Below are 18,029 nucleotides of genomic sequence, written 5' to 3' on the forward strand. Positions count from 1 at the left end.
AAACTGTGGCTGACACCGGGCAAAGGGATTTGAGTGTCCATCACCTCACTGACTAATCCTGGCCACCATATGGTCACATTTTACAGAGGGGAAAGAGAAGACTAGAGAAGTTAGGAGGCCGTGGAAGAGCCGAAAACCAACATCATTCATTAATTTAATAAATTCACTAGATGTAATATAACATCAATAAGAGGGCCTATTATGAGTCAGGCACTGTGCTAGGCACTGGCGACACAATGTTCAGTAAGCGAAATATTGCTTGCCTCAGGGATCTCAATCTAGGGAGTAAGACAGACATAAAACAACCAATTACGTTATTATTAATTACAAAGGTGACAAATTGTAGCAAGTGAGGGGGGCATATAATGGAATAATTTGGAAAGGCCAAAATACGTCCTTGAAGAAGAAACAGTTGAACTGACAAGTAAAGTGTGAGCGGAGGTTAACTAAAAGAAAAGGGGGGCCGAAATCCTAGGTAAAGAATTCAAGCACATGCAAAAAGCCTGAACTTCTTTCCCCTCCTGCTCCTGCCTTTATTTAATATATAAGTCAGCTCAATTATCTCAGTTAAATTCTGTTGTGTTCTACTAGCTTATATTGTTATAATAAATCATAACATTTTTTAAAAGGTTACCTATAGAGGCAAGGAGTATAATGGAGGGGACAGAGATAGAAGCTAGACTTTTAAAAATATACCTTGTTTTATATATTTGACTTTACAACCATGCAGATATTTAATATAATTATAAAATAAATTTAAAGATATCCCTAAAAACAAAAATAAAACAAATAAACCATATCTGGTTGGTGACAAAACAACGCAGAGGTGAACTAGAAACTTTAAAACACGATTTGACTGTATATACCACTACTATATGTTAAAATTGTTATTCTGAGCTTATTGCATGTGTAGTATGGAATAAAGCAAAGGAGTAATTATGTTGGTGTCAAGACCTGGGATTTTCAGAGGGAGCGAAAGAGATATAGATGTAAGATTGATTACATTAAATAAAAAGACTGTAGTCTTGAATTTGAATCGAGAGTATCATGATATATTTTATCTTTATAAAAAGTGAATATTTCCTAGTTCTGTCGATTAAAAGTTCAGAAACAAAGACCAACCTTGTTGCAATGAGCACTCCTTAAGCTTATGATCTCTAAATACCATTTCCAATTAAAAGAACCAGTGAACTTTGAGGGAACGTCTGATGCTGGGTCTGCTGCAGGAAACGTACAAGATGAACCTGGCACATCTTGATATGCCAGAAAGCACAAGAGTCATCGAAGACATTACCTAGTCTACGGCCATGCCACCCTAAACAAGCCAGATCCCATCTGATCTCAGAAGCTAAGCAGGGGCCCACCTGGTTAGTACTTGAATGGGAGACCACCTAGGAAGACCAGGTGCTGTAGGCATAAAAAATAAGGGATTGTAAGCTGACAAGGTTTTTGCAAACTGTGAGGTCAACCAAGGGTTGCCTCACCTAATAAATAAATAAATAAATAATTGTTTTTTAAAAAAGACATTACCTAGTAAGGTAGTGTCAATGGGGGCCAATCAGAAGAAGCTTCCACTGACAACAAATTGGACAATTTGGCCTCCAATAAGAATGATGATTGCAGATCAAAACATACCAAATGTTTACATTTATGTATTTGGGTTTTAAATTTTTTATCTTAAAATAATGTCAAAAATACATAAAAGTAGCAGAAATAATGCACAGAGCTCCCATAAACCTTTTGGCCAGATTCTCTAGTTGTTAAGATCTGTGAATCCTTTGAGTATCAGGTGCATATATGGTGTCTCATTAATCCTTAATACTTCAGTGTATATTAAGCACACTCTTCCACATAACTGCAGTACAACCTTCAAAATCAGGAAATTAATATTGATCCAATATTACCATGTAATTCCCAAATCCCATTCACGGTTGCATAGTCTCCTCAGTCAAGAACTGTTCCTCAATCTTTCCTTGTCTTTCATGATCTTGATACTTTTGAAGATTATGGGCTAGTTATTTTACAAGAAGTCTCTCCATTGGTGTTTGTCTAATATTTCCGCATGGTTTATGCATTTGCAGCAGGAACCACGCAAGTGATGGTGTTCCCAGTGCACACATCAGGAGCATAGAATGTTGGTTTTTTTCTATCAACAATTATGCTAACCTGGTTAAGTCTGCCTAATTTCTCCAGTGTGATCAGTATGCCACACGTTAATAAGTGCTTTATGGGAAAATACTTTAAAACTAATTAAACATCCTATTCCTCAGCAAACCTCCACCCACCAGATTGAATATCCATTGATGACACTTGCCTGAATCAATTTTTATTGTTGTCAACAAAGAAGGTTTTGTGGGCATTTTTTTGTTTAATTTGTTTAACTTTTTTAATTGTTATTTTTAAGAGGGTTTTGTATTACATGAATTCTAGAGGAGGATGGCTACTGGCATTGGCTTGGTCTACGATTCTGTGATTGTCTTGGCATTTTTCTCATGGTAGCAAGAGAGCTGCTGTGCCTCCAGGAATTACATCCTCAATCAAGGCAGGAAGAAAGGGGCAGCTTGGAGATGTTATCAATGCCTGTCTCTTTTATCATATAATGGTTGCTAAATAATCTTTCTAATTCTGACTGAGTACTTTCTTACTTACCCGCTCAGCAAGATGTTTGGGGGCGGGGGTAGGGGGGGCGTTTTCTTGACTTTCTCCCTGCCCCAGCTCTGAAATTAACCAGTTCTCCAAGGAGCCCTGGTTCCTTCTAGTAGAGAATGAATGATATTTAGAAACCAAGATCTTAGTGCTAGGTGTGCTCATTTCTACTGGTAAAGGGAAGAGGAATGAGAACTAAATATTAAACCAAGCTGTATTCAGAGCCTGCAATGTGCTGCCAGACCAGGGGAAGCCTACTGAACAAAAGAAGATTCCTGCTGGCATTACAAAACAAACCATTTACCCGTACCATGAAAGGAAAACAGTAAAACAGTCTGTAAGTTGTACCTTACACAAAATAAACCCAAGCATTCATTCTCTATGGCCAGACCACGGGGAATCAATAGAACAAAAGCTGAGATTGCTAACGCCTTTCACGCTACATACTCATACCTTTCATGCTGTATACTCATACCATGAAAGGAAAATAGGAAACCATGTCTTTAAAATGTAATTCACAGAACCTAAGGATCACATATAAACTGAATTCTTCTTATATTTGGGGTCTCGCTCATTCTCTGTCTCTGAGAGGAGACAACGCCTTGTCTGTGGAGCATTATTCCTTCTCTAATAATAAATTTTCCTTTTATCTCAACTCTGGTGTGTGCTTGAATTCTCCTGCACACAGTCAAGGACCCTCCCTTTCCCTCAGTGCAGGACTTGAGTCTCAACTTGGGGGAGTTTGCCCCATCCTGCATCACTACCACGGTATCATTAATTCTCGATTCTCTCATCGTAATACATGTGTATGTATGTATCTATATATAGACATGTACTTAACATTAAAACCATGAATGCACACCAATACCTCTAGTTCTAATCCGACATCGAGATTTATTCCAGCCCCTTTACAAATTTCTAACTTACTTCTCTGAATGTGAGAAACCTGGCTCCCAAGATTTTAAGTGAATTTACTCATTTTTCCGTCCCCGCACCTCACCCTGTGTATAACCAAACTCCTCGATACACTGGCCAAGGCTCAGCCCCAGATGTACAGCCCCTGCTCAATTCCGTTTCCACGGGGCACACCGGTTGAAAGCCTGACCCCAACAAAGGGGCTAAATACATAAATTTGAACTTAAAAAAATAATGGTCATCGGTTACCTTTGAAGGCTACTTAGGAACCAAGTCAAAATCTTGAAAATTATAACATTTGAAAATTGATAAGCAAAGAATTAAACATTTAATCTGTATCTCAGGATTAACACATAGATGAGGAGAAATTTCTTTTTATAGATGTATTCCAGAAATAAACGAGGATGGGATAGAATTTGAGCGTCATCATTTTGTAACCCCTAATGGGTTACAGATCTACCACAAATGAGAAACGCACTGACACTATCTGCTCTTAGTGTTGTATACCACGTCGCCTATGAGGTACTCGATATGATCAACTTCTAGATCTATCAATTTACAGGAAGTCCCGGGCAAAAGGGATATGTTAAATGACACTATAGGTTTATAAGAGAAAAAGCAGATTAGTGGCTGCCAGGGGCTGGGGGAGGGAAAATGGGAGTGACTGCTTAGTGGATACTGGGTTTCTTTTTGGGAGTGGTGAAAAGTTCTGGATTAGATAGTGAAGGTTGCACAACATTGCAAATATACTAAATACCACTGCATGTACATTTTAAAACGGCGAATTTTATGTTATAAGAATTTTATCTTAAATTTTTAAAAAGCAAAAAGACACCATAGGGAAGCCATCAGCAAAATTCACACTGAGAAAGTACAATACAAATGACCCATTTCTTAAAAATAAAAATCATTAAAAATTTTAAGACAGGGAGACACTGGCTAGATATGTGATATTAAGAAGTTATTGTTCATTTCTTTAGATGTAATAGTAGTATTGAGGTTATGTTCCCCCTCCCCCCCAAAAAAAATTTGTATTTTCGAGATGCATACAGCAGTATTTCCAGATTTGCCAATGGGAGGGTAATAGGTGAAACCAGATTGGTTGAAGTTGGGTGATGGCATATAGGGGTTCATTCAATGTAAGAAACATCCAAACCTGTAGAGAATTTTTACGAGTTTATCTGAGCCAAACTGATGACATATACTGGGGAGCAAGATCTCAGATGTTCAGGAGAATAACAAATTTCAGTTTTGTGTGTGTGTGTGTATGTGCATTTGAAATTAAGGAGGGAATGTAAGGAAGATTACATGGAGGTGTGAGAAAGCAAGGTGAGGATTGATTAAGATCATTTGCTCTCTTGAGGGTGTTTATGTCTTAGATGGTGGGGTCTGAAAGGGTGTTCACACACTAGAAAGAGGGATCTAAAAAGAGGCATTTCAAAGTGTGTTAACACAGAAACAAGGGCCTGGGCTCACTTCAGGCAAACATAAACCTTTTACTAAAAACTTATGTGCCTGGGGCATTACTATCCCCATAACCCAACCGCCCAGTTAGGAATTTATGATCTAATCATCCTGTGAGGTAGGTGACTTTCTACAGAACTCATTCTTTTTGTCTACATTCTCTCCACTTTAATGCATCTAAAATTTTCCATAATAAAAAATTTGAAATTAAAAAACATTTTTAAATTTTGGTATACTTTTTTACCAGTGTTTTATCTGGGCATTTGCTTCAATTGTTCCTGGCACGTAGCGAGCACTCAACACACACTGGGAAAAGCCCTATAGCTTAGTGGTCATGAATACAGCTCTGGGGTAGAAACCTGCTTGCTTCTAACTGAGACCCTGGGTGGGTCACTGAACTGTTTCCCTGTAAATTATACCCATTCCTAGGGTTGCTGTGACTACTAAATAAATTATGACATGTAAAAGGCTTTTTTTTTTGTGGAACTGTGTTCTTTTGTTTCATAATTTATTTAGGCTAACAGTTCCTCCAAAAATTAAACACAGAATTTATCATGTGATCTAGCAATTCCACTTCTGGGCATATACCCAAAAGAATCAAAAGTAGAGACTCTAACAGATACTTACACACCCAGAATCATACCAGCATTATGCACGATAGCCAAAAGGTGGAAGCAACTGAACGGATGATGGATAGACACAACATGCTCCATCCACAAAATGGAATATTTAGCCTTAAAAAAGGATATCTTGACACATGCTATAGTATGGCTGGGACCCGAGTACATTATGTTCAGTGAAATAAGCTGGTCACAAAAGGACAAATACTGTACGATTCCATTCATTACGAAGTCCCTAGAGGAGTCAAATTTGTGGACCAAAAATGGGAGTTCTATGGAAAGTAACCTCACAGGGTGATCTGACTATAAATTCCTAACTGAGCAGGTCATGGTGGGTAGTCAGGCCCCAAGCATGTGTCTTTTTAGTAAAGGTTATTTTTGCCATGAGCAAGCCCTGCCCATTGCTTCTGTGCACCTAGGTTAACACAGCTTTGAAATGCCCTTTCCTACCTCTCCTAAAGCATGCAAGAGAACACATAATCTTGACTATCCTGTAATCCAATCACCATTTTACTTTTCCCCACCTTCTTGTAATCTTATGTTCCGTCCTCAATCTCAAATGTGTAAAAGATACTGCAAACTGTTATTCTCTGAAGCATTTTTCTAAACCTGGTGACGTTTCTTCCAGGTGTATTCTGTTTGGCGCAAATAAATTTTTGTTAAAATTCTCCACAGGTTTGTATGTTCTTACATTAACAAATTCATAGAGACAAAGTAAACGGTGGCTGCCAGGGGCTGGGGAAAGCTAGTGTTTCATAGGGACACAGCTTCATTTTGGTAAGATGAGAAAGTTCTGGAGATGCATGCTGGTGATGGTACTTAACGCCACTCAACTGACCACTTAAAAATGGTGGAGATGGTCAATTTTATGTTATGCGTATTTTCCGTAAAAAACAAACAAACAAACAAAACAAACCCTTCAGAACAGTGCCTAGCATAAAGAGAGCATGCTGAAATTAGAATAACTGAAATAGCATCACTGGTCTGTCACCCCCAAGGGGACAGTCATGTCGGTCTCGTTCGCCAGTATGTGCCCAGGGCCTGACCCATCTGAGGCTCCAGAAAGACTGGATCTTTGACTGCCTGAAACATCTTCTGGGTGCCTCATTGCTTTACCTGGCCTTCCTGAAGCCTCTGCTGACCCTGTGCCCTTTCCACACCCCACCCCGCCCAAAGCCAGGGGAGTCAGCACCCCCAGGGTCCGTGTAAATGAGTGTACCCCACCAGATTCCCCACCCTGGGTGCTCCTCGGCCCCAAGCACGTGCCGTGGTTCACTCTGACTCCCATATCAGAACAGCATCTTCAACTCGGAATTCTTCCAGAGGGGCCCACCCCTCTGGCAGGGCAGGCAGAGCCTGGAATCAGGAGGACGTGGACCCCCCTCTGGTGTCTCTCCTAGGGGTCCAGGGCACAAGTGGTTTTACCCTGAGGCTGGAGCTTCTAAAAAAGCTGCTGGCACTCAAGTGAGAGGGTACATACACTGAGTCCTGTGCTCAGCGCAGGGAGGGCTGGCCACACTGCCGCCTCCTCCTCCACAGTGGGAACTGGCCCTCAGGCCAGCCCTGCTGATGTGTGGATGAGGGGAAGCAGAAAAGCAGAGGAGCCTCAGGTCACCTGCCTCCCCTCTGCCACCAGTGTCCCACTGGGCCCTCCTCAGAAGTCAGTCTAGGATAGAGCTGGGGTGGGGCTGGTATTGCCAACATCTCCTGGGCTGGCCCCTCTTATTAGTCTTTGCTGAGACCCCAGGTGAGGCAGTGGCCAGCTGGGGAGTAGATGGAAGCACTGAGCAGTTCAGGGCCCAGGGCTAAGAACTGGGAGCAGTGGGCACAGTCCATTCCCTCCTGGAGGGCTGTCCTCAAGCCCCAGAGCTAGTAGCCCCAGTGCCAGGGAGTTTAATGTCAACCCCACTAGGCCTTCCCTGCCCCTCTGCCACTGTACCCTTACCAACCCTGAGACCCCATGGTCAGCTCAGGGTGCTTCCACATGGTCCTGGGTGGGAGCTCAGGCCTGGTCCTCTAGCTCCCTGTGAGGGTGAGCTGGGTGGGACAGGGGCCCATTGCATGACATATGCAAGGGGCCTAGCTTAGGGGTGGCCACCTAGTGGGGAGAAAGAAGACAAAGGCGCAGTGGCAGGTTTCTGTCCAGGAAGTCGGATTATACATTTTAGTAACGGGCCAGAGAAATGAGGCATCGGGGCAACAGTGCAGGGGCCACAGGAAGAATAAGAGATCTGACAGCTGGGGTTTGGCGTCAATCTTACAAAGTGTATAAAGAATCTGTGTTTCTCTACAATAACAAAAAAACCAAAGGCTACAAGAGCGGTTGTATATACAAAACACGGAGATATTGCTTCACTTGCAAACAGGTTCCTGACCAGACAGGGAGACAAGACAGAGGGGAGGGCACAGGAAGGTGGGGATAGCTGGGTACAAAAGAGGAAATGTGGGAGGTCTTCTCCCAGCATAAACCTACAGGCAGGAGCTAGAGGCACGCACGCACGCACGCACGCACGAAAGAGGCTGGAGGTCAAAGATGTGTGCCGGTGCTGGCTGTGCGTGGGGAGGGGGTTCCCTGGAGCCTGTATCTGCCTGCACCAGATCCCTGGTTTCCTGCTCTTCAGGCTTCAGCCCACAAGGGGTTTCTGGGTGTGGACCAGGGCCAGCTGGGCCAACTGGTCAGAGGGAGGAGGCAATTGCTCCCTGGAGCCTGCTGTGAAAAATGAAGAAGCCTGTTCAGTGTGCCCATCCTCTTGCCTCTGGCTGGCCCTGTCCATCCAGCCACCCTCTCCGCCCTGCCCAGAGGCCCACTGGGACCCAAGAAGAGCAGGTGAAGCAGCTGGAGCTTTGAGCTTTCCAGGGATGCAGGGTCAGGAGGTACCGCTTGACTCCTGTTCTTCCTAAGCCCCAGCTGGCTGTATGGAGTTCGATGGGCGAGTGGGAGCCGGTCACAGAGGGGCAGAGAGGGTCAGGGCAGGGAGGACAGCGCGGTGAGGGGCGGGCAGAGGACGAGGACGTGCACGCACACTCGAATGAGGCGCAGGGTGGTCACAGGTTCTGGCAGCACTGCAGCTTATTCGGTTTCTGTCCGTCGGTAGTGGGCGGCACGCTGATGTCCACCACGTTGTTGCCGGGAGACTCGTCGTGTGCTGCGCGATCTGCAATCTGCTTCTGTGACACGATACGGTAGATCTCTGCAATGGGGGGACAGGTGATGAGTGCCCTGCGTGCCCCCACCTGCAGTGACTGTTTGCAGGACTCACCTGGACGTCGCCTCCTTTGGGGAACACCCCTGAGGCTGTGTCCAGGGCCCCTCCCAAGGGTCCCCATTGTGCCCTACCTGATTCCTATGACATGAGGGCGCTCCCTGTGCACTTAGCAAGGGCGGGACCCACTTCTAGCCACAGAGGTCACTCCCAGCCCAGGCCTCTTCTTCAAGATCAGAGAAAACCTCCTCCTCAGAATAAACTCCTGGAAACCCAGGGGCTCTGGGCCCAAGGCCACCTGCCTCCCCAGCCGGCTGTTCCCTGCTGGAGCCATGGCAGGACCCACCCACAGGAGCTGAGTCAAGGAATCTCTGGATCCCAAGTGCCAGCAGGGGCAGGATCTGGCCTGATGTCGTTCAGGGTGCCATGCCTGTCCTCCTGTCTGGAGTGACTGGCAAGTTTAAGGGGTGAAGACTCAGGGGCTGCATTTGAGAGTATGTGACCAGAGTGGCTGGTGCCCTTCCCATGCCACCCCCCTGGGCCCGGGGAGCACCTGTGAGGATGTTCTTGAAAGCTTCCTCCACGTTGGTGGAGTCCAAGGCTGAGGTCTCGATGAAGGACAGGTTGTTCTTCTCTGGAACAGAGAGAACACTGCCCAGCTGAGCAGGGGCTTCCCTGCACCCTCTCAGGCACCCCACCTGCCTGCCCCCCACATGGTCCAGGAAGTGAAGGGCTGGGGACAGAGGAGTAGGACTGATGCCCACCTCTCAGGGAGGGGAGGCTGGCACTGCAGGCATGCACATGGCCAGGGAAAGTGGAAGGGGCCTGGAGGGGGCTGACTGCCTTCCAGATACTTCTCCACTGCCTTAGTCACAGTCCCGCTGTCAAGAGCTGGGCCCTGCAGGAGGCCTTGGCCCCAAGTGAAACTCCTTTTAGCTGGTAGGCACTCACCTGCAAAGGCACGAGCCTCGTCAGTGGGCACAGCCCGCAGGTGGCGCAGGTCGCTCTTGTTGCCCACCAGCATGATGACAATGTTGCTGTCAGCGTGGTCCCGCAGCTCCTTCAGCCAGCGCTCCACGTTCTCGTAAGTCAGGTGTTTGGCGATGTCATACACCAGCAGCGCACCCACTGCTCCACGGTAGTACCTGCAGGAACAGGGGGCAGGGCCCAGGTGTGAGCTGCCCGCCAGTGCCCCACAGGGGCCCTCCAGGCTCTGTGGGCAGTGGCTCCTGGGCCGACGCAGAGCCCAGCTGAGGGGCAGCCATCGTGGTCTCAAGGGAGGGCTCCGCGTCCCAGATTCAGCTCAGGATTGTGGGGGCCTGAGGAGGAAGTCAGAAGACACCCACAGGTCAGCTGCTGAGAAGGGAGAAGGAAACAGTGCCCATGCAGGGAAAGGGCTGCTGCTGGGCAAACGCTCCGATGCCTGCCATGGCCTGGCCCACCACCGAGACCCTGAGGGATTAAGGAGATGGGGAGGTGACTGGGCCTCAGTGGAGGGCATCCAGAGAACAGCAAGTGACTGACGGGGGGGAAGGGCAGGGTGGTTGGGAGGGGCCTGAGAGGAGGCAGTGTGAGTGGGCCCTGAAGGCTGCGTACGCATGGGGAGCTAAGGGAAGAGGAAGACTGGGAACGTGGCCAGGCAGGGAGGACCAAGCAGGCAGGGGTAGGGGGCAGGCGGAGTGGCCCACGCCAGGCCTGGATAACAGCCCTCCCTATGCAACTAGCACTCGCCAAAGCTCCAATGCCTCAGAGGGACTCCAGGGGTCAGAGGGGCCATGGGACATGCCCACCAGAGGTCACAGTTTGGTCAGAAGTGGGCACTGGTCTTCCTGAGGGTCCCACGGCTGCTGGGAGTATTGTCCCTCCACCCTGTTCTCAGGCTGTCCTCTCCTCTTCTCCCCCTGCCCAATTCCTAGCCATTCTTTGGGGCCCACTGGCCCCCATACCCACAGCCTCCTGCATCTCCCTATCCCCACCACTCACGCAGAGGTGATGGCGCGGTAGCGCTCCTGACCGGCGGTGTCCCAGATCTGTGCCTTGATGGTCTTGCCGTCCACCTGGATGCTGCGGGTGGCGAACTCCACGCCGATGGTGCTCTTGCTCTCCAGGTTGAACTCGTTGCGGGTGAAACGAGACAGCAAGTTGCTCTTCCCCACACCCGAGTCCCCGATGAGCACCACTGTGGGGGGGGGCTATACATGAGGCTCCGTGGGCCAGAGAAGGGCAGCACCACCAAGACAAGACCCATGCACTACCTACGTCCACTTGCAGACCCTTCACAGTGGTGCTGTGGGTGCTGCAGACACGTGACAGCCAAAAACAGGGTGGAGTCAGAGTTGCCCTGGAGCGCCCTGCCCGAGACTCCACCTTTCCCGGTGCAGAAGCCAACAGCAACTCCAGGCTTTCAGAAACACACCCACTACAGAGGGCACAACACCCCTGCCTGTGTCTGGTCCTTCAGATCAGGGAGGGCTGTCACAAGTGGGGCATAGGGACTCAGGCATCTTGGCAGACTGGAGGCTTAAGGACCCATCAACCTCTAAACCTCTACCGTAACCTGGTGGCCCGAGCAAGCTCCTGGGCGGGGTAATCATGGGCAAGTCGCTTAACTTCTCTGGGCTGCCTTTTCCAGGTATGAAAAGATAGGAACAAGAGCCACTTCAGGGCAGGGGACACAAGAGCTTGAAAGAACGGAACTCAGCCAGCATTCAGCTCGAAAAGACAAGTGGGAGAACAATTATTACTACTGTTCTGCCGGGTTCCTACCTACACGGGGCTGGCTCTGGGGTTTTAGGTAATCGGAGATGAAAAGGCTTATGCCCCATGCCCACCCCGCTGCTTCCTCATGTTGTGCAAGCAAACCACATTCAGCCCAGCACAGCCAACTCACCCATGCAGGAGCCTGCACCCCTCCTATCACCACGCCCCCAGGGTTGGACTGCCCTGCAGGGACGTCCAGGACCAGAGCCCTCCTGAGCAGGGCAGAGCAGGCCCGGTGGGTCTCTTCTTTTAGGGGTAGGGCCACGAGAGATGGTCCAGGATCAGCCTGGGCCGAGGAGGACCAGCCTCAGACCCAGGGCATACCGGTGGAGACCTGTACCATATGTACGCACGTGTGCATGGGTGTGTGTGTGCAGTGCAGAAGGAACAACACCCAACAGTCTGACCAGACGCCCCTGCTGAAAATCACATGCACCCCCAAGTGTGGGCCTTGGGCTCTGGCACGCGAGGGTGGGTCTGCCCAGTAGAGGGCCATGGGGGCTACAGGCTTGGTCACCCTTGGCCCTAATGAAAAGTTTCTCCCCAATTAAAAATGTTATGTGTACACATCCAGATTCCCCACCTTCACTGCCCTAACCCTAGTCCAGGCTGCCACCATCTCTCCCCAGGTTGCTTGGCCAGGATCCTCCCTGGTGTCCCTGAGTTCGCTATCATCCCCAATTAATAGGATGTTCTCCCTGCGGCAGCCACCAGAGGGCGTTTGTGGGCACCTGAGGCGAGGCCTGCCCCTCCTCTGCCCACAGCCCTCCAGGGCTCCCACCTCCCTCAGGGTAAAAGCCCAAGTCCTCCTGCAAGCCCACAAGGCCCTCACCACCTGCCCCTGTCCTCTTCTCGCCCTCATCTCCTCTCCCTCCCCTCATTCACCCTATTCCTGCAACATGGGCTTCCTTGTTGGGATTTGGGAGATGTGCAGGTACATGCTGCCCTTTGCCTGGAATGTTCTTTCCCAGGTACCCACATGGTTCCCACCCTCAACTCCTCTGTGCGGTGCCTTGATCAAGGAGGCCCTCCCAGCCGTTCTCTTAAAACCCCACTCCCCACTACACTCCCTACTCTCCTCCCCTGCCTTTCCTCCACAGCTCTCCCCACCCTTTCACACTGGCCAGGTTTCACTTGTTTGTTTTTCGCCAGTCTGCCTCAATGAAGGGACCTCTGACCTGCTGGTTCCCTGCTGTATCCCCAGGATCTGCCACAGGACCCAGCACGCAGGACAGAGTGAACAAAAAAACAATAAAGCGGCTGCGGAGCCTCCCAGGCCCACCTTTTTTTCACTCGAAGGACACTCAGGTCACCATCCTTAGGTGCCAAGGGAGGGGGCAGCCCTCACGACCCAGCACCCTCTCTGGGCTGGCTGCTGCTTTGGAGCCAAAAATAATAACAAGAACAATGTTAATGAGTCTATGCTGAGAAAGCATCACCTCACAGAAACCTCATGTAACCCATTTTACAGATGGGGAAACTGAGGCGCAGGCAGGGACTACAGAAAAGGCACACGGTGAGCAGAAGATGGCAGAGCAGGGGTCTGAGCAGGCTCGCTCCCACTTCCCAACCGTGCTCACCAGGGCCATCCAGCTCAAAAGTGGTCTGGGAGGATTTGAAACCAGGTTTTCTGGGTCCAGGGCTGTGCTTGGGGGTCTGAATTCAGCCTCCCCCTCTTCCACCACCGATAACGTTCTGACCCCCTGGAGTAGCCAGCAAACTCCTGCTTATCCTTCAAAACACCTTGGTTCAGGCCTCTTCTCTCCCTAAACCACCATGTGGCCTGGCCCACAAGACCTGTGACAACAAGGCCAGTGTCTTGATTTCAGAGAACGGTAGAGAACAGATGGAGATGAACACAGGCCTACAGTCCAGGGCCAAGGGCGCCCAATCCTGCTGGTGGGGCTGCAAGTCAGCTCCCAGGCCATGTGGGGCCAGGCTGAACTGACTGTGCGGCCCACTATCCACACCCCCAACCCCTCACCTCCTTCCCACGGTGGCCACAGGAACCTGGCCAAGGCCAGGGGTTTTGCTCACAGTTCTCACATCCTCAGAAATTGAAAAGGAAATGAAGAGAATCTCGTTTAAGCCCTGCCATGTACCCTCCACCCCCTGACATCCTTCCCAGCCTGTCCCAGTGCCGAGATCCCCTTAGCCCCACCAGTTCTGCCCTGGCCCAGCCAACAATTTCCTCAGCTCCACAGGCCAGGCCCAGCCCTAAAAGCTTTATTACTTAGTTCTCAGGGACACCCTAGAGACAAATATCATATTACCAGTCCCCTTATACAATTGGGAACACTTAACCCAGAGTGACCAATCCTTCACCCCAAAGTCAGTCACCCTGTGAGAACAGTGAAGGCCAGAAAAAGACGAGGCCCAACAGCCACTGCCCAAATAACGGCAGGAAGTCCAGGCTGCCTGGTCACTCCCTGGTACACGTACCCGATACAAAGAGGTAGCCAGCCAGAAGGGCAGGGGCCGGGCTGGCCTTGCGTATATGCTGGGAAAGAGAATGGCATTGTCAAAGGCACAAGTGATCTGTTGTCTTAGGGAAATAAAAGGCCCTTGAGGACACAGCTTCCAGTATTTCCACAGAAGTTGGTAGCACCACTGGCTAGGAAATGGCCTCCCTGGATAGGCCAGTTGGCTGTCAGGGCAGGCAAGCCCAGTTGGCAAAAACAAAGAGCTGGCACCTCTTGAAGGCCTGGGTCCTCTGGTCTGTCCCATGACAAAGTAGCATCTCAGTGGCCCACACTCAGATGCTCAGGCAGAGTGAGTGGCCATTCGGGTGGGAGGCAGGTTCCTCAAGTCCAGGCAGGACAGGGCCCCACCTCTCTTCCAGGAAAAGGGCCCTGACCACCCCAGACCCCAGGGACCGGCACCTGGGGGCACTCTTGGCACAGCTATTCCCTAGGGAATCAGAGAGCAGAGGAGAGGTGCCCGGAGCTGGGGCACAGACAAGGTTGCCATTCCCAATGGGAGAAGATAGTATGCTCGGTTCCCAGACCAGCGGGCCTGGTGGGGTCCTGCCCAGGCTGCAGAGCCAGGAGGCGTCCTTGGGAGCACTTGGTAGAGAGGGGTGAGCATCTGGGCTGGCCTAGTTCCCAGAGCCAGGTGCTACACTCTCCTTGTCCCCTTTCCCAAAAGGACTCATAGATAGGGCAGGATGGACACAACCCAGAAGATAGGGCCTTGGGCCACCGTGGAAGCTCCCCATACAGCCATGTCCTCACAGGCCGGATGAATGGCCAGGGGCTCTGGGAAGACCTCAGCGGCCCTTGGGGACACTGATGCTCCCACTGTGGACCCCACAGCCCCGTCCATCAGAGGAGAGATCAGGACATTCCCCAAGGACTGATCGATGGGCTGGGAAAATGACCCACAGTTGACAGGATAAAATGTTAGCAGGATAAATGTGAGACTCTAAAATTAGGTACAAATAAACGATCTCACTTCTGGGGAAGGGGAGGAATATGCAGCAGGGAAAATAAACACCATGTGGGAAAAACACCCGGGGGAATCTGTGGCCTTGGCTATGGAGGTCTGGGGAGCCAACATGTGATGTGGCTACCAAAACAAACAAGACTGGTGGGAGGGCTACGCAAGGGGCAGCCAGTGTCCCAAAGTGAGAGGTGTGCACCCTCCGTGCCCAGGACAGGGACAGGGGAAGGTGACCAAAGTCTGGGGGATGTTGGGCACAAGGTGGAGGGTGGGAGGGTGGCTGCCCCCTTTTCTCCTACAGGGATCTCCGCATCAGGTGTCAGGGCTGGGAGAAAGTTGGCCTTTGTCAACCCTTCTGGTGCAGCCGTATCTTGGATGTCTCTCGAATGCCCAGGCCTGACCCTCTGTAGGCCACAGGGTCTCAGGAGGGCCGGAGGGATGCAGTATATTCATGTTTCTGTCCACCTGCCATATTTATGACAAGGGATGTGACGGTAGTGGCTGGCCTGACTGCTGCCTTCCTTCCTCTCTTCTTTATTTGCCAGAACCAAATAGAGTTTTCTCATTTAAGGGAGGGAGTGAAAACCTGAGTGGATTTAAAGACAAACAGTAAAAGATAATGCAGGGGGAGAGTCCTCCGACAAGACATAAGTGTGAAGGAGAGGTCTCAGATGACCAGTTTGAGAACCCTAACCTCCTGGGTTAGATTTTCACCTCCAACTCAGCTTGAGAAAGTCAGCAGGACACCTGCTGGACTCGGAAAAGGAGGCCAGTAGAGGAGGGCTGCAGAGCAGGTGGGCACCTTCCCCCCAATGCCAGTTGCCCCAGAAGCCGGATCCGTGTTTTCAAGAGGTGGATTAGAGATGAGTCCTGGGAAGTCCACAGCTGCTCCACTGCCCGATAATGTTCTGGGAACATACTTCAAGGAAATAACCCAAAGGGCAAAAGATGACTCATGAAAACACTTAGAATTGGGTTATTTATAACAATACAGAATTGAAAATAACAAGCAAGAATGATCACAGAAACCTGCAGCAGGGTGACTAGGGGAATGCCCCCTGCCCTGCAACGCCATGTCCAGGTGGGTGCCCAGCCCTGACCGGGGAGCAGCTACCTCAGAGCAAGCTGAGAAGACAGGCACCAGCTGCAGTAGGACTAGAGTCCAGACCACCTGTCATCAGTCCCCAAAGCCCTGACGGAGCTTCCCCCTGCCCTTAAGGTGAGAGCGGAAGGCTCAGTCAACACCAGGGCCTTGTCCTGATGCCTGCTGACCACACAGCCTCACCTGCCAGTGACGTATCAGCCTGCAGGCAGCTCTCAGAGCCAATGGTGCTGTATGAGGCCTCTGGATCTTTGCATGGGCACTCTCTCTTTCCAGCAGCCTTTCGCCACATGGATATCCCAGGTAGAGAGTGCTCCAGCCACTCTCCACATCCCCAAAGCCCCAGTCCCCCGGTCCCGAGATGTTGGATGGTCAGCCAAGGCCAGCTCCAGACACAGACCACACTCCCAGGGATAGCTTGGCACCCCCAAAGAGTGGAAGATGCCGACAGCTCATGCGGGCAGCAGACTGTCACACAGAAAGCAACAGGGAAAACATGCCCAGGAGTTAGCTCTCAATGACAGCCACTGTCAGCCAAGGAGCCCAGCACAGACAGTAGAGGACATGGCCAAGTCCAGCTTGGCAGAAGTGCTGTGAAGCCGGTGACCCCTAAACCAGCTCAGCTGAGAAATGAAGGGCTCCCATGACATGTAGTGAGTCTCCCCAGCTTGCGAGGCAGGGTGAAGTAGCTCTCCAACTGTCCCCAGGCTAGCAATGGCTCCCAGAGCCCTCTGTCCCTCTGGCAAGGAAAACCCTCCAGCAGCTTGGCCCAGGCCTGAGCCATCAGTGTGCACATGTTGGGGGAGGCGATCTGACACCCCAGTCTCAGATCTGGCCACAGGCTCCCCAGATATACTCCATAAGTGGTAAAGCCCATAGCTGCCCTGGGTTCAAATCCCGCCCCAACACTTATTCACTGCATGCTTGTCTCTCTGGGTCTCAGTTTCTAGGTCCATAAAAAGAGAGGCTGGATAATATTGATCTCACAGGGTTGAGATGAGGATTTCAATGAATTAACGTGTGTAAAGTGCTTAGAAAGTGTAGGTACTTGGGTAGTACTATTAAGAATTCTAAGAGGTAAGATTAACTGCTGATGCTAACCAGGGGGCCTGGGTCCAGCACACACAGTTCCCCCACCAGGCACCCTTCCATGGAATTCTGGGTCTACACTCCAATCCAGGGCTCCCCACCACACACTTCAACCCACATTGTCCAACCCCTCCCCCGGACTCGGTTCCCAGGCGCACTGCCACCAATCAAATGTGTCCCCGCCCACCCAACGAAGAGCACCGCCCCCACCAGCCCAGCCCACGTCTTGGACATACCCACCACACCCCTAGCCTCACCTCCAAGGCCCCTGCCTCTACAACCAATGGAGCTTTTCACCCAACCCGGCCAGGCAAACGCTTGGTCTGCCCCGCCCCCTCGAGAGGCCCCGCCCCTAACGGCCTGTCCCACCGCTCCGGGATCCACCCCCTTCTGGGCTCCAGCCCCGCCTCGGCTCATGCAGGGCCTTCAGGCCCCTCTTGGCCACCCATTCCGCACGGTCGTACACTCCGGCCCAAAGCTGACAGAGCCTAGCCTGCCCCGGCCTTCCCAACGGCCTGACCCAAGCCCCAGGCACCGGCCGGGGCCCAGCGGCCTGGAGCGCTGCTTCAGTCCGTCTGTCCACCGCCTCGCCGCCGCCCCCTCACCCGTCTGTGCCTCACCAGCCGTACCTTTGAATAGGTAGTCGTACTCGTCGTCCCGGGTCCCCATTGTCCTGGCGCTTCCGGCGGGATCGGCGACTCCGCAGCCCCACCACAAACACCCGACGGGGGCGGAGCCGGCGCCGCACAGAGCGGCGGCCTGATGACCAATCAGCGGTGGGTGGCACAG

The 18,029-nt window shown here is 50.9% G+C and overlaps 1 protein-coding gene and 1 pseudogene across 1 annotated transcript; one reads left to right on the plus strand and one right to left on the minus strand.

Annotated features, from left to right (window-relative positions):
• The first annotated feature begins 1,297 nt into the window (after positions 1–1,297).
• On the plus strand, positions 1,298–1,416 carry LOC120599401 (uncharacterized; annotated as a pseudogene).
• A 6,815-nt stretch (positions 1,417–8,231) lies between these two features.
• On the minus strand, positions 8,232–18,027 carry RAB11B (RAB11B, member RAS oncogene family). Its single transcript, XM_039857708.1, has 5 exons — positions 17,870–18,027; positions 10,832–11,027; positions 9,800–9,993; positions 9,402–9,482; positions 8,232–8,836 (listed from the first exon to the last, which is right to left on the minus strand). Exons 1-5 carry the CDS (start codon positions 17,907–17,909, stop codon positions 8,691–8,693), a joined length of 657 nt encoding a protein of 218 aa, XP_039713642.1. The 5' UTR covers positions 17,910–18,027; the 3' UTR covers positions 8,232–8,690.
• Positions 18,028–18,029: the final 2 nt, after the last annotated feature.

The sequence above is a fragment of the Pteropus medius genome, unplaced genomic scaffold, assembly GCF_902729225.1.
Source record: "Pteropus medius unplaced genomic scaffold, Ma_sr-lr_union100, whole genome shotgun sequence".
Classification (NCBI taxonomy): domain Eukaryota; kingdom Metazoa; phylum Chordata; class Mammalia; order Chiroptera; family Pteropodidae; genus Pteropus; species Pteropus medius.